The sequence below is a fragment of the Polypterus senegalus genome, chromosome 8 (genome assembly GCF_016835505.1).
Source record: "Polypterus senegalus isolate Bchr_013 chromosome 8, ASM1683550v1, whole genome shotgun sequence".
Classification (NCBI taxonomy): domain Eukaryota; kingdom Metazoa; phylum Chordata; class Cladistia; order Polypteriformes; family Polypteridae; genus Polypterus; species Polypterus senegalus.
In genome coordinates, this window is record NC_053161.1 from 119,089,398 (window position 1) to 119,105,292 (window position 15,895).

The following is a 15,895-nucleotide window of genomic DNA, read 5'->3' on the forward strand; positions in this document are numbered from 1 at the left end:
GTGTACCCCCTAAACTGTATATATAGATAGGGGAAACCCCTCCTCACTATTTCTGCAACTTCCAGTATACGTAGGAAGCCCAAATTTCCCATGCTCATCCTTTACACTGTACTTACAAACGTTAAGTATGTTTCATTTTGCACCGTGCCCCATAATGAACTTTCGAAAATAATGTCTTCCTTTTGGCAGTTCTCACCAATTATGCCATAAGGAACTTTTGGAACTGACCTCTCCTTTTGCCGGTTTCAATCCTTATTTCCGTTAATAGAGGATTGATTTTACAGCAGAGATGCCCCCGGTCCCCCTTCCTTTTTCCACACGACCACCGTTCACACGCCTACCACGTGGTTGGCTCCCAGCCAATATACGTACATTAACGACATCCTGCACTCATGTGCCTCCTCACTTGCTTCCTTACTTTCCTCAGCTGTTGGTCGTGCTCACTGCTCCCTTCTTCTTTACTCCACTGCTTCAAACCTGTTATTGTTGGCCTTGCTTCACGCCTTCCTGCTGGTGACTCCTGCCTTTTTGTTTACTCCACCACTTTACTACGAAACTTACAACCACCAAAACTTTATAACGGCACCAGGCTTCAGATCAGATCTCTGCAAAAGAACCTCATTGAGGCAACTGTCTTCACTGGAAATGGCTCAGGGAGACTATTTATTCCTCACATCCCTCTCATACCCTCTGACCTCCCATTCCAATTCAAACACCTCCAGATTCCAGTAAGGGTCTGCTTCGCTATGACAATAAATAAGTCACAGGGTCAGACTCTAAAAAAGATTGGCATTGTCTTAACACAAGATTGCTTCTCACATGGCCAACTATACATTGCATGCTCAAGAGTAAGCTCAGCAGACAGCTTGGTCATGTTACAGCCCGAGGGCAGAACTGCAAACGTTGTTTACAAAGAGATCCATACATCCTAAAAATGTGCATTTCTCATACACAACATTTACAATCATAAATTAAATTCTTTACAATCATCAAATTCACTGTCAATACTAAAATAAGCTTACAACAATTACATTGACAATCATGTTACTTTATTTTTAAAATGTTTCCTTTTCTTTCTCATAACTTCTTTAACACACTACTTCTCTGCTGTGAAGAGCAGGTATTTTGCTAGTTTAATATAAATAATTTAAGTAAGGAGACCAGGGTTGACGTCTCGGGCCATCCCTGTGTGGACTTTGCACATTCTCCCCTTGAATGTGTGGGTTTGATCCAGATGCTCCAGTTTGCTCCCACAGTCCAAAGAGAGGTATGGTGAACTAGCAATGCTTAATTGCCAAAGGTATGCCTGTGTGTGCGCGTGTTTGTTCACTCTGCAATTGGCTGGCACCCTGTCCATGCTTGCTGGGATGGGCTCGAGCGCCCCTATGACCCTGTTCAGGATTAAATGTGTTTAGAAAATAGATGGATGAATACATAAATTTAGTATAATATTGTTGGAAGTATATGTAACTCCAAACACTTTGCTAATTCTTTGTATTCTATATTAATTGCATGGGCAGAAAAACAAAATAATTACTTTTGACTTTTGATACCACTTATGTAGTGTTTATAATTATTCTTTTACATATATTTTTGTATCTGAAACATTAATAAGATCAACATAAACAAGAATACAGACAGGGCTCAAACCATAATGTTGCTGACTTGCAGTTGGACATGCTATTAGATTCAAAATGTCATTGTGCTTTGTCCATTTTGTCACTGATTAAATTAACTTTTCAGTGAAGTTGGATTTTTCTGAGGCAATTACACAAGTCCATTAGAAAGAATTATTTTCCTTAATTTGTCTGCAAATAGCCAAACATTTCTTGTCAGTCAGTCAGTATGTCAGTTGGGGCAGTAAATAAAGCATATTTAAAAAGCAAAAACCTGCTTCATTGCCACAGAGCCCCAAGTTTAAACTGAGCCAATGTATTGTTTGTGTACTGTTGGCAAATTCTTCCTTTGTTTGTACAGGTTCTTCCAGGGTACTCTGGCCTCCTTTCGATTCCCAAAAAATGTTTAGGTTAGACTGACAGCCGGCTCTAAATTGGCTCAGTGTGTAAGCAAGTGTTTCATGCAAAGGGCTGCAGTCTGTCCAGGGTTTGTTGCATCCTTAAGCTGAATGCTGCTAAGACAGGCTCAACATCTGTGATTTTATATTGGAATGAATGAATTTGGAAAATTAGAAACGAATGAATAAATAAAAACCTAATTACACTATCCATTCATTTAGTGAAACTATCAGCTTTAGAGTCACAGAGAGGGAGCCAGAGCCAATACTGGCACCTTGGGAATAAAAGCTAGAACCAACTCAGTATACTGTTTGTTGTAAGTCTGTTGCACAATGAAAATATGTACGCACCCACTTTTCAGTTAAGACTTGCCACTAAACTTAACACCAATATCTTTGAGAAACCCTATGCAAATAGATGGAGAACATACAAATTCCGTACAGATATCAGCCTGGGGGCTGACCTCAGTCTTCTGGAGTTGTGAGGGTATAGCCCTAAACACTATGTCACCATGATGCCATGTAAACATGGACAGTGTTTGGGGGTAGGATTCAAATACACCACACTGTATCCATGAGGTGGGATCACTACCAACTGTGCCACTATGCTTCCCAGCAAATGACTAAATTAGTTATTCTCAAATATTCTTAAGCCAAATTAGGGTGGCAAGGATTTCCGTTAAGTTCATTCATAACAAGACATGTCTTCATGAATTGCTGCAAGTGTCATTAAGCAACAAAAGGATTCTGACAACAAATAATTTGCTGGCCCATTTGAGCTTCTGAATAACAGACAATATGTGTGTCATACTCTAAGCATACTTATTGTGTTTAATAGAAAGACACCCATGTTGTTAGACACAAGTGCATTAATTCCATGTCCCAAGTAAGACATTTCAGATTCTACCATTTTAAAAACAAATAGCCCAAGATCCCACACATTTGAAGAATATTTTCTGCCTTTCTTGTTTTAAATGAGAAATTTAGATATAATCATAATACTGTATGCATACTGAAAAAATTCCAAACACAAGTGATGACTGGGTAAAATTAAAACTATGAACTACTGCTTAAAATTGACAGTAACATAGGTGTCAACACTAGTGCCTTGTAGCTTCGGGGTCCTTGGATCAAATTTTGGATTGGCAGCTGTTGGTGGAAAGATTTCCCATTCTCCCAGTATCCATATAGGTTTTCCTCTTTTGCTCGATTAATTCATGATTGTAAATTGTCCCAGTACCACTGAGAAATGGTCTATTGCCCTGGCCAGTGTTGGATCCTGCCTTATGCACAATGAAGTCAGGTTAGGCTTTTGGTCTCCATGGTCCTTAATTGTATAACTAACTTGAAAAAAAGTGTATGGGTATCGATCAATATATGAAAGAACAAGGAGTGCATGTCAGGTTCTTAGTGGTACAGTAGTAATGTATAAGTATGTATAAGAAAATGCTCACCCATCTAAAAACACTATTAAAATTCATATAACAAATGATCTCTATCATGTGTGAAGTTTATTTTCTTTGATGGGCTATACTTGTAATGTCTTAATATGAAAGATTAGACCTTAGGAAATGTGCTAAAAGTACAGTAAACAATATGTGCTACTTTTACAGTAAATTTAATTTATTACTAGGAACATTTTACTTAATTTCGCACACTCTTGCTCCAAACATTACAAGAACAACAGCGTGCCAACCATTTCAAGTACAGTACAACAATCAATTGCAAGGTCATTATTTAAAGAAGGATTTGAATCATGGAGCTTTAGAAAGGTTTTCCACTATCACCATAATGATGAAAAACTGAAAACTAGGAATGAAGGCATTGTGAATCATGTCTTTAAAGCATAAATTCTGGAAACCATATAAACATGAATCAGTGCATTTCCATATTTACAGTACCAAGTTCCAAAATTAAGAGATGGTTTATATTCAACTTCAATTTGTACTATTTACAGTAAATTACTAATGTTGCAGTATCTTACCACAGGCAATTAAGTGACTCTTCCATTAACCTTTATTTATTTTTATACAATACTTAGTATGAAGATAATAAAACACTCCAGGCGTTACAGTTGAAAATATATTTTTTCATGTCTATTTGGTCATTTTACAGGCATCTAGGTTTCACTATTGAATTTAACTGTATAAATTACGATTAATCCACATAATAAATGACAAATATGCTTGGTTATGCTTTTTAAACTTGGAAAAGGACAGATAAATTAATAGTTTGAGCAACATATAAATTAATAAGTCACATATTTTCTTACCGGATGATCTGCATCTAATTCTGATCCATAGCTTAAGATCTGGTTGGCAAATCTATCTAGGTCCTGAATATCCCTTGGAAACCAGGGAACTAAAATACAAATAAAGGGAAAGAAAAATAAATTTATAGTTAAGCAAACAATTTTATTTATAATACTACAAAACATTACAATTATTAAACCTATCAGGATTTAATTTTTTTGAAATTCTCACATACAGTATATATACTGTATATAGAAAGATTAAATTATGTTTGTTCTTGGTTTAAGAGATAATCTTGTAATCAATCTTAAAAATATTAAATACATTTTATATTCATGCGTACATTTTTTATCAAACATATTATAAATGTATTTCATATATACTATAACCAAGCATAGTTTATAATTGACAAAATAATTATGTTCATTTATACACTGCAAAACCATTGCTTAATTGAACTTACTTTAAAACCTAAGCTTGGATAAATAAAGTTTATTACTTTTAAAAATGGTATGCCGAAAGAGCAGCTGTGACAATATATGTAAAAAAACAATTAAGATGCAAAATTATTTGAAATGTTTTATCAACAGAGATGGTACTATTGGTTATATTATAATTTAATGAGGACAAAGATATGGGATATGTTATAAGAAACATGGGTAACATAAGTATGAATGACATTTTAAGAAGATAAGGATGAAGGGATTGTTTACAGAGGACATGGTTAGTTTAACCTCTGTAGGGATGAGGTCTGTTGTGTAATGGTAAACAATAACTGAGAATTCGTAATGGTTCTCTAAGAACTGCATACAATCTGAGCTGGGAGATAGGACCAGATGGCATAGGATACTAAAATCACATTGATAGTAAAGGGTAAAAATAGTTCCTGTGATCAATAGGTGAAAACAATGGAGCAAATGCCTTTTTAAACAGGGACTCTGACAAGTACAAATTAAATGGTTGACTTGTTTGTAAGCATAAATCAACGACAAGACACTGCCCAACTATGTCCAGCTGCATTGAACAGTATAATTGGTAAACAGTGGCAGGGTTTGTTCTACAAATTAAGGTGGGAGATAAATCAGTTTCCTGGAAGGATGCAGTCCAAATATTTTGCATTCCTTAAAGTGTTGGGGGTTACCCTGAAGAAACTCAAAAGATGGGCTCTGGAGCTGAATATGGAACATGCCTCTGGGCACCCATCTTACCTGAAACAAACAGCTCAAACTTTGGCAGTGTGGATGAAGCTCATGGGAACCTGGTCTTTCCCTAAACCTAACTTAATGGCATGCATGCTTGATTCCTTGGTTAGGCAGCAGGGGTGTAAGACCATCAGAAATGAGCAGTGGGCATTCTGATCATCTGACTCTATAGCTTTAGAGATCTGTCAATGAACAAACCAGCAATTTACCAATAAATGAAATTTGATGGGTGATAGCAGTCAATGTATCAGAGACTCTAGATGGTGGAGGTGGGTTTGAAGGAACAAGACTTACAGAAAGCAGAGGAAAGGGAAAGAGAGAGGTTAAAGGGTTTCATGTGTTATTCAGGATATGTGCAAAAATACAACAGCTGTTACGGCTATAGTAGAAAATACAGTCTACTTCAATCTAGTAGACAATACAGAAAGCACAGAAGAATTTAACAGTGAGATAAATAAATTGTAAAAGGTCAACCACTTTAATAGCCAAGGGTAATGTGCCACCTAAGCCACAGGCTAAAGTATGAGAAATGAAGACACCTTCACAGGAAAAAATCAAAGTATTACTCTGAGTAAGACATAGGTTTGTTAAATACTTATTGCAAGCTTAAGCAATAAAGTAAAGCTTTAGCCTGTTTAACTGGAGTAAATTGAACATTTTTCTTAAGTTTATGACAGTTTGAAGTACTAGTTTATAAGTTTGTATTCAGAATGAACAAGTAGTGTCAACCTAGAAGCATAATGAACACAGAATTCCCAATCTCTGATCTATGGCCCATTTCAGTAGCCAATAAATATCTTGGAATATTACTTTTCTCATTACAACTCTCATTGAAAATGAATAACTTATCTTATCCTGTACCATAAAGAGGTTTACTGCTTCAATGAGAATATCCAGAAACAGCCAAGGAAACAATTTCTGTATTTTTCTAAGAAACATACTGAACCATGAACTAGTCTTTTAATATTATGTATTAAAAAGAATTAAAATTACTGCACATTTACTTCTTGAGATAGACTGACATCATAATTTTCTATAATTAAATTAAGATTAATAATTAGTGGCATTTTAACAATAGATGGGTATCATAACATCTCAATCACTAAAGAGAGAAATCTTTTAAATTATTCATATTTTACATTATGCGATGTGTAACTAAATTATAGAAATGATTACAGTTTTTTTTGTTACAGATGCATTAAAATCTCTAATATCACAGTAATATTTATGCACAGACGACTTACATATACAGTAACTGAGTGAATCTTTTGTTTTATTTTGTTTTATTTTATTCTTTTATTATTCTATTTAATTTTTTATTTAAGAGGATTATTTTAACATATTGTAAGACAAATATAGTTAAACTTTCAATTATTCATTATTTTAATATTATGAACATTTTGTATAACTACTACAGAAGTAGATATAGTACTGTAGTTAAGGAATCAGTTTCACAAATGGTTATTATGGAAGCTTCACCTGTATCTTTTATCTTGTTGCGAGATAATTCAATAATATGTCCACTGATCTGAGCTCTTAGATGGTCGATTACTTCTTCCAGACTTTTTGAGCAGGTGGCATCTACATTAACAAAGAACTCATACTCTCCCTTATTAAGGCGAGATGGCCGGGACTCAATATGTGTAAGATTGATGCCATTTCCCTGCAAATAAAAAAACAATAAATTAACTAAAGGCATTTATATGTAAACAGAAAGGATCCTATAATAAATAAATATCAACATGCCTTTATTTCAAGAAGCTTCTGGACATGTGAAGTATCATAAGGATGTTCCATCAATTGGAAAGCACCTGAACCTTGATCAAGGTATTACAGTCAACATTCAACTCACCTTTCTGTACAGCTTACTGACAAATGCCCAGCAAGGTATAGATTCTAAAAGTCAGGTCTGTGAATTTGTTATTTAAGTAATTCAGTTTTAAATTTGGTCACTGGTACACTAGTTATTGCCTGCTAAGGATAGAAAATCATTCAGGACACATAATTCCTGTTACCACTACTTTTCTGAGACCCATACTGTTTCTAAAAGGCCTTGTATACATAACTTTCTGCCACGTATAATCGAATCCGAGTATCTCTTTACTGGAGCACCTAGTGGTTTGAGCAAATAAAACTTTTGCCAAACAATTACAAAACACTTTTTAACATTTATGTGAAATAAGTATCACCTATTAGATTGTATCAATGAGAGGGTATAAACTCAATTTTGAAACTAAAAAAGAAAACATAAGCAACAAATTGACAGATCATATTAATACATTACATTTCACATGTTAAGTTACCTATGGTATGGTTCACATACTTAACTAGTTAATACTGTAATTAAGAGAAACATATCTTACATATGTATTTAGTGCACAAGTTAACTAAAGATGGTCTTATTTAACACATTCCTCATTGTACTCTAGAATGAAATCTTATACAGAGTGATGTAAAGATAACTGATCAATCTCAAAAATGTAATTTTTCTTTCAATAAGGTCCTTGTCAGTATCTTCCAGTGGCTCTTATCTCCATTGTTTCAATTTTAACCTCATGGCACATACATGACAACTGGAGAAACAATCCCAATATCTACTGTATATTTTAAAAGGTTCTTCTTGTTTATGCAATTAATACAGCAAAGTTGTTCTTTCCCAGACTTTGTCTCACAGTGCAGTACATTCAAACTTAATCATAACACAGTCACTGACCGCATTGTTGGACCTTTTCACATCTTAGCTAATTCATTTGTTTAGCTTCTTTTAGCTTTTTTCACTTTCTATTACTCCTTTATTAGGACACACTTACTGCACATGAACAATATAAGTTCTGAAACAGGATGAGTTGGTTATAATTCATGGATTTGTCATTTTACTTAAGTCTGGATTATTTTGCTATGTATGTGACATATGCATAATTTTTATTTTTTTAATTTTATTTTGTGACATTGTTTTGATGCCATTTTGTAAGTTTCACCACCAACCTTTGAAGCTGTCCTCATGGTCATAGCAATATTGTTTTATGGTAACCATGTTAATTGCCTGTCACATGTTTTGTGTTTCCGCACAGCATCATAATGTATACCTTTAAAAGTTGGGAATAACAAGCCTTTTCATACATTTACAAACATCTTAAAAGTATAAAAAACTCATTCAACCCCAAAAATGTTCATTAAAACATAAGGTACCATGTAATGTACATACACAAATATACATTGTGGTCACTTTATTAGCTATACAGTACATAGTCTTCTCTCATTATTAACTGCTTAAGCAGAGATGTAATTAAATGTGTAGTCATTACTTTTTAATTCAGGAAGACAAGTGCATGTGAGAATTTTAGAGAAGTAGGAAGATAAATGATATAAGTAACTATTAATTGTCTAGGCTCCAATTTTTCTAGATATACTGTAGTGCATAGAATTACAAACAAGAAGGGGTTTCATTCATAAGTACGTAATGGGCGTATCAAGAGTGAAACACCACAACATTTTAAGTCAGCAGTAAACTACTGATAAAAAAAGCAAAACTTTTGCAGCACAAAAGTTCAGCAAGTGTTACTTGACTAAGACCTAAGTAAAAATATTATTCCTGAAAGAGGCATTTTAGATCCCACAGTTTGTCTCAACTAGTCATAGATTTAGTATAGTATTATAGTATACTGAAAAACTTAAGATACTTAATGGTCTGGTAAATTCAGATTCTTGACCAGGATATGACTCCAAGAGGCCATGGACCTAATAATGAAGGCTGGTGAGGTTGTGAGGTATGTCTTTATTACCCCTTCTTATCACCCTAATGCATTTCTAATTAGCAACAAAATAGTAAATACCTATTTGCAAATCATATTTTTGAGCAGGATAATTTTGCATGACACAGTATCTCATTATTTGTTTTATGACCTGCATCTACAAGTCCCTTGTCTTCATTAATAATTAATTAACAAAGAAAATCTTAAAGGTTTGTCATCAGTTAAACAGTGAGTAGTGGCTTGTTACCTACCCCCATCAATCCATGCTTTTATGAATAGCACACTAAATGGCCCATGGATGCTGACAAAGACAGTCTAGTAGACCCTACACACTTTTGAGCCACTGATCTAGATTAAGTGCAATGAATTGTTGAATGATAAATGCCATCTTCAGAGTGTTCATTAATAGTTTAAATTACAGGCACTTTAGAGTGACTTCATGTCTGATACAACTATGCAGGAAAAACAGATAATCTCCATAACTACAGTAATTTAAACATATAGGATTACTACAAAATGAAATCCAATAATGCAGACTGCCTGGAATTCTATAGCCTTCCTGACCTGTGGTCAGCCTAACAGGTGGGCTAACATAACAAGACTTTTTCAAGTGCTCAAACATTTAAGGTATGATTCGGATTAATCAGTTAATAGCGCCAAGATAGCATTGCAATGCCTGAAGATTATATTCATTGATGTTGATGAAATCATGGTCTTATTTGATGTTGTGTCGCTATACACCATGATACCAATTCAACTGGCTACAAACTAAATAATGAACCTACTCTAATGGCACAAACAAAGCTGATAACCAATGCTTTTAACACCACTTTTCCAGAAAACTCACTTCCATTTTAATGGGAAGTATTATTGACAGAAAGAAGGCATGCCAATGGGATCTCCGTTATCAGGTCTCCTACCCAGTTATGCAGCGATTTGAAAGTTTGCCATTAACTCAGTTCAGACTGAAATTTTGGATATGCTACATCGACGATACATTTGTTATATTAATAACTGACGAGCTAAATGAATTCCAGAGTCACATCAACTCAGTATTCCCCATAATTCTTTTCACCATGGAAAGAGAAAGGAATAGATGCATAAATGTCCTGGACATCTGCACTGATAGAGGTAATGACTCCACTTAGATTGCAAGTGTGTATTGCAAAGAATGTTATTCAGACAAAATATTACACTTTGGTAGCAATAACACCTTATTGCATAAACGACATTGTGTTAAAACATTATTCAAGGATATATACAAACTGTAATAGAAAAGAAACTAAAAATAATGAAAGACTTCATCAGCTCCATCTGTTTGAATCAAACCACTACTCCAAAACATTTATGAAATACTGCTTACACAGGAGACCTACCAAACTTTGGCAAACAATTGGCTCCAACCCGCTCTCCCATTCTACCTGGTTCAGTCTTCATTATTACCGTGGAGATCAGAAACCAGAGCTTGCATCTTCACCAGGTCAGGCATTAAAGTAGCGCATAAACCGGGAAACACTTTGTTTACAGTTCTTTTTAATGCCAAGGGAAAGGAATCCGCAGCAGAGACACGAAACATATTATATAGTATACCATACAGTGCATACCCAGCTGTTTACGAGGGTCACAAACATACAAAACACTTGCAACACGTTTGCAAGAACATTGCTATGCTATCAGAAGGAAGCACTCATGGTCTCGAATATATGCACATACCAAGTCAACCAGGCACATGTTTAACTGGGGCACAGTGCATGTGAGATTTGAGGTAAATACTATGAGTGCCAGAGAACTGGCTGAATAGTGGCTATCAAATTAAAAGGCAATTAACAAACATTTGGGCATGATATCTATCTATCTATCTATCTATCTATCTAAATACATAATTAATAACAACAACATTTATTTATATAGCACATTTTCATAGTAATAAAGTAGCTCAAAGTGCTTTACATGATGAAGAAAGAGATAAGAGACCAAGTAAGAGTTAAAATCAGAGAACATTAATTAACATAGATTAAAAGTAAGGTCCGATGGCCAGGGAGGACAGAAAAAACAAAAAAAACTCCAGACGACTGGAAAAAAAAATAAAATCTGCAGGGGTTCCAGGCCATGAAACCGCCCAGCCCCCTTTAGGAATTCTACTTAACATAAATGATCAATTCTCATTGTATTCAGGGTTCTCATGGAAGTAACAAGATTGATCTGCATTTGTTAAAAAAAAGTAGTAGCAGTAGTACTTTTATTACTTTATTGTGCATAGCCACCACCTGCACAAGTATGTTCGGGTCTAGCCAGTAATTGCATGGGAAACCATCAAGGAAAAACTTAGGTTGTTGCTGGCAGAGGTGTTGGTGAGGCCAACAAGGGGTACTTACATTGTGCTCTGAGTGTGAATCCCAGGACAGTGACTGGGACACTGTACTGTAAACATGGCATTGCACTTTGGGTGAGATGTTAAACTGAGGTTTTGACTTTCTGTGGTCATAAAGGATCCTTGGGCATACTTTGTAAAAAGTCGGGTTTTCACATTTAGAATACATCACTGGATAAAATGATATAAATAATATAGAAAAAATACTTTCTACATATGCACTATAAATTTAATTATCTGTCAATTATAATAATAGAAAACAATAACTTGCTTCCTAAAATAGGTATTTATATATTTTTTAATAAATATTGCAAGAAACATTATACATGATGCTTTAAAACCACCAGAATGCAGAGTTGCTGATTTTTCATATAAAATACTACTGAAGCATCAAAATGAAGGCCCACCTTTCAACGCAAAATATGTGAATGTAGCACCATCATGTGGACAGAATGATAAAACACACAGTTAAACAGCTACAAGATAAGATTTCCTAATGAAAGGTTTTAGTACTACGGAAGCGTATTAGGGCCACGATGGAAAAAAAAAATACGGACACAGTGAAGAAAAAAAAATCTAAATGTCGAGATTAAAGTCGACATGTTGAGTTTATTCTCAACATTTCCACTTTATTCTCGACATTTATGTCGAGATTAAAGTCGACAATTTATACTTTATTCTAATAGTTTATTTTGTCAGTAGAATGTCACAAACTAAACTTCATCTTAAAATGAATGTTTAATTTACTAGAGTTTATCAAACCTCGTCATTAATTAATGCAGCACATTAAATGCTAAAGCATGTATTAAACATGGGTGGCGGGGGGCACGGTGGCGTGGCTATAGAGCTGCTCCCTTGCATTAAGGGGTCCCCAGTTGTATGTTCAGTGTAGTGCAAAGTCCCAAAAACTGGATATATGAATGGGTATCGATCGCACAGGTTTAACTTAAATATTGTGAAAATACTGGGCTCGTGATGTGGTGGTCGGAGACACGAACACAGGATTAAATGGATGTTCTTCTGAGCGGGCTTTCTTTATTGCATGCGTGCTGCCTCTATCTGACATACTAAACCTCCAGTTTCTATCCTTGCTTTTTCTTTCGGCACATAACCAATCACCACAAGATAAACGTCTTTGTGAAATTAAAACAAGTTATAAAGTTAGACCTCGGAGTTTTCAGAACTTTGAATTATTAAAGCATGTGGGGGCACGGTGCTTGCTGGGATGGAGTTTTCAGAAATGTAAAAAAAATCTTCATTATACATGTTTAATTATGCCATCCATTCAGGGTTGCGCCCAACCCAGCAAGCATCTTGTGCGAGGCGGGAGTAAATCCTGAATGAGACGCCAACGCATCGCAGGGTGAATACGTGCAACATATAAAGTAGCAGGGTCAATAATACATAACAAAACCCCACATCCTACATGTCTTTGAAAGGAAACTGAAACACGCCGAGTAGACCCACCAGAAAAACATGAAAACTCAAGGCATGGAACACCCGGGACCCCCTTGCTGCGAAGAAGCAGTGCAACCACCACGCCACCGTGCCCACATATGCTTTAATACATTTTAAGTTCTGTACATTTATAAGTTTTGATAACTCAGGTCTAGGTTTATAACTTGTTTTAATTTCACAAAGACGTTTATCGTGTGGTGATTGGTTATGTGCAGAAAGAAAAAGCAAGGATAGGAACTGGAGGTTTAGTACGTCAGACAGAGACAGCGCGCATGTTATGAATATCCACTGTGTCTAATAACCACATGCCTTATGGACCAGTATGTGATTATATCATTACTTTTTAAAAGTAGTAAGAATCTGTCTAAGCCTACATTAAATATGTAGAATAATTTAGTCAGTTAAAAAATGCACCAGTGGAAGGATGACTAGCTATGGACAGATGGCTTCTTAACTACATAACTAGTTGGTGACAAGTATTACGGGAAATTTAATTTCTTTACCTTTATAAAGTATAGTTTCAGGATTGTATACAGTCAATATTTCCTCTTTTGTTTTTGACTTTTAAGAGAAATATAACTGTAAATGGGGATTTTTAAACACAAAATGTGTGCTTTAAATTACTGTTAAATACTATTAACAAAAACTACTGAGCACAGATAAAAAGGCTCATATAAAAATGTCATATCACATGAACAAAATGCAATTCACATGGAACAAACTCTACTTCAAGGCTAAAAGCATTTACTTGTATAAGAAGCCTGTATTCTTTTCTATCCAAATACAGTATAATCATTATGATACAATCTTCCCAGAAATTATTTGTCCTGAAGTATTATAATATGATTATATAAAATGTAATTCCTGCTCTCTTTAAATTATATAGTATTTTTCCAAAGAAATCATTTTATGTATAGCTATTTATGAACATGTCAAGGAACTTCCAAAGAAAAATATCATCATACTGGTTTTGTGTTTCTTTGGCACAGCAAACACAGTACTTGTGGAATGTGCAAATAAAATTTTTATATAAGTTGTTAAGTAGTCCAGTATCCTATAACAGATTGATTGACAATTCCAAATTGACCCCATTTGGGAGAGTCTGTAGGTGTTGGCGACTGGTGTCCATTCCTTATGATATTGTCCATTCCTTTAAGGGCTCTTTGTAAAAAATGCCTTGTAATTATAGGAGAAATAGTAGTAGTGTTGTTTTTTAATCTGCCACCTTGTGCTTGTGAGAGATATTAGAGCTTTCTTGTTTGAATCAGGATTTCTTTTTTAATATTAGATTATTTTGGCTGACCATCTTATATGTATTAATATCCTTACATTAGATATACTGTAATACAAATTTAGCACTTATTTTATTACAATAAACAAAAGTGCTCTGTCTGTAAACTAGAATCAAGCATTGCCTCAGTTGGACATGTTGCAAGTTAATCACACCTTCATTGTAGCAAAAAGTACTGAGGTTGTGTTGCCACATCACTGCATTTGAGCTACAATTATATTCTCCAAGGCAAACTTCTGTGTGGAGCTCACAATTTAAACCCATACATGTAAGTTTTTCTTAAGGACTTCAATTACCTTCTACAGTACGAAGATCCATTACTACACCAAACAATCTCTTGTCTGTTTGGATGTACAGGTCTTGATAAGATATTGGTCTGTCATGTACTGGTTCTTGTCTTCAGGCTTAGTGTTGCTGACTCACGTAATGGCATATTAAATTACTGATGTTGACTAAGTGCTTTAGAAATTAGCAGAACAGCATAGAGCCTAAGCTATTGGACCTTAAGGGCCTTTTAGGGATTGCTGGTTCGTCTCTCTCTGGTCATTTTCCCTGAGCAAGCCACTTAAACTGTCTGAGCTACAGCAGTAGCATGTTTTGTCAGCCAAAAGTATATATTAATTATAAAAAAAATAAAATTGGACAAAAACTTAAGCTGGAAAAAACATCACAGCGGTGCTAGCTACAAACAAGTAGGGGTTCTGGTAATAGTGTCACTCTAAATAAAAGCAGACATTCAGGATGGGGGTGGAGAAGTGGGTAGAAACAAAGATTACACTCTGATAGGTTCCTTTTAGCTTTTCATGTCTCTCAGTATCTTTTTGAAGGCGCGTGACTGTGCTCACATGTGGTAACAATTACCTGTACATATGGAAAACCTTGGGGCAGAGCAAACTAAGAACATAACATTTGTAAAATGTTCTGAGAAATCAATCTGAACAAGATACATAAATGCAATTGTTTATTTCTTAGCTGTAAGCACAGGTTAATGTACATGAAATATAGTAAATAAATGTTTAAAATACAATACAACAACAAAATGTGAATGGCAACATGGAAGGACCAGCGTCCCAAATGAGTTGGAGAGTGGCACCTTACCCAGCTCAGAGGCCATAATGGATGGACAGTATAATGGAAGAACCAACCCAGCCGGGATGGCTAATGATTCCTATTCCAGTCGAGGCAGCTGGGACAGTTTATTTCTCAACACAGGACGTGGCAGTGCTTCTCTGGTCGACTCCCAGTTTGGACACCTGGATGGTATCTGTGATATCCCATGTAGTGGGAAAGTGTCCCCAACCTACACTCTGGACGCTTAGTAGTTCATGAGCCAAACAGGATCAACGGAGGTCCTGTACATGAGCACATCCTCCATTCTACCTATGCCTTAGGTAAATGTGCTTAAGGTTTAAGTCTGCTTGACTCATTTTGATTATTAAAATGTACTACTAAGAAACTACTACTTCTCCCACCCTCTTTCATTCACATTTCAGAATTGACTATATACTCTTATTCCAGTCTCTTTCCCCATGTGCTATGCATAACAGCACACTCT

The 15,895-nt window shown here is 35.3% G+C and overlaps 1 protein-coding gene across 1 annotated transcript in view; it reads right to left on the minus strand.

Annotated features, from left to right (window-relative positions):
* pah (phenylalanine hydroxylase) overlaps nucleotides 1-15,895 on the minus strand; it is a 46,211-nt gene that overhangs the window by 17,859 nt on the left and 12,457 nt on the right. Inside the window, exons 3-4 of the mRNA XM_039761716.1 lie at nucleotides 6,948-7,131; nucleotides 4,287-4,375 (exon numbers count right to left, since the gene is read on the minus strand). Coding sequence (XP_039617650.1) covers nucleotides 4,287-4,375; nucleotides 6,948-7,131 — 273 coding nt within the window. The remainder of the gene's footprint in view (nucleotides 1-4,286; nucleotides 4,376-6,947; nucleotides 7,132-15,895) is intronic.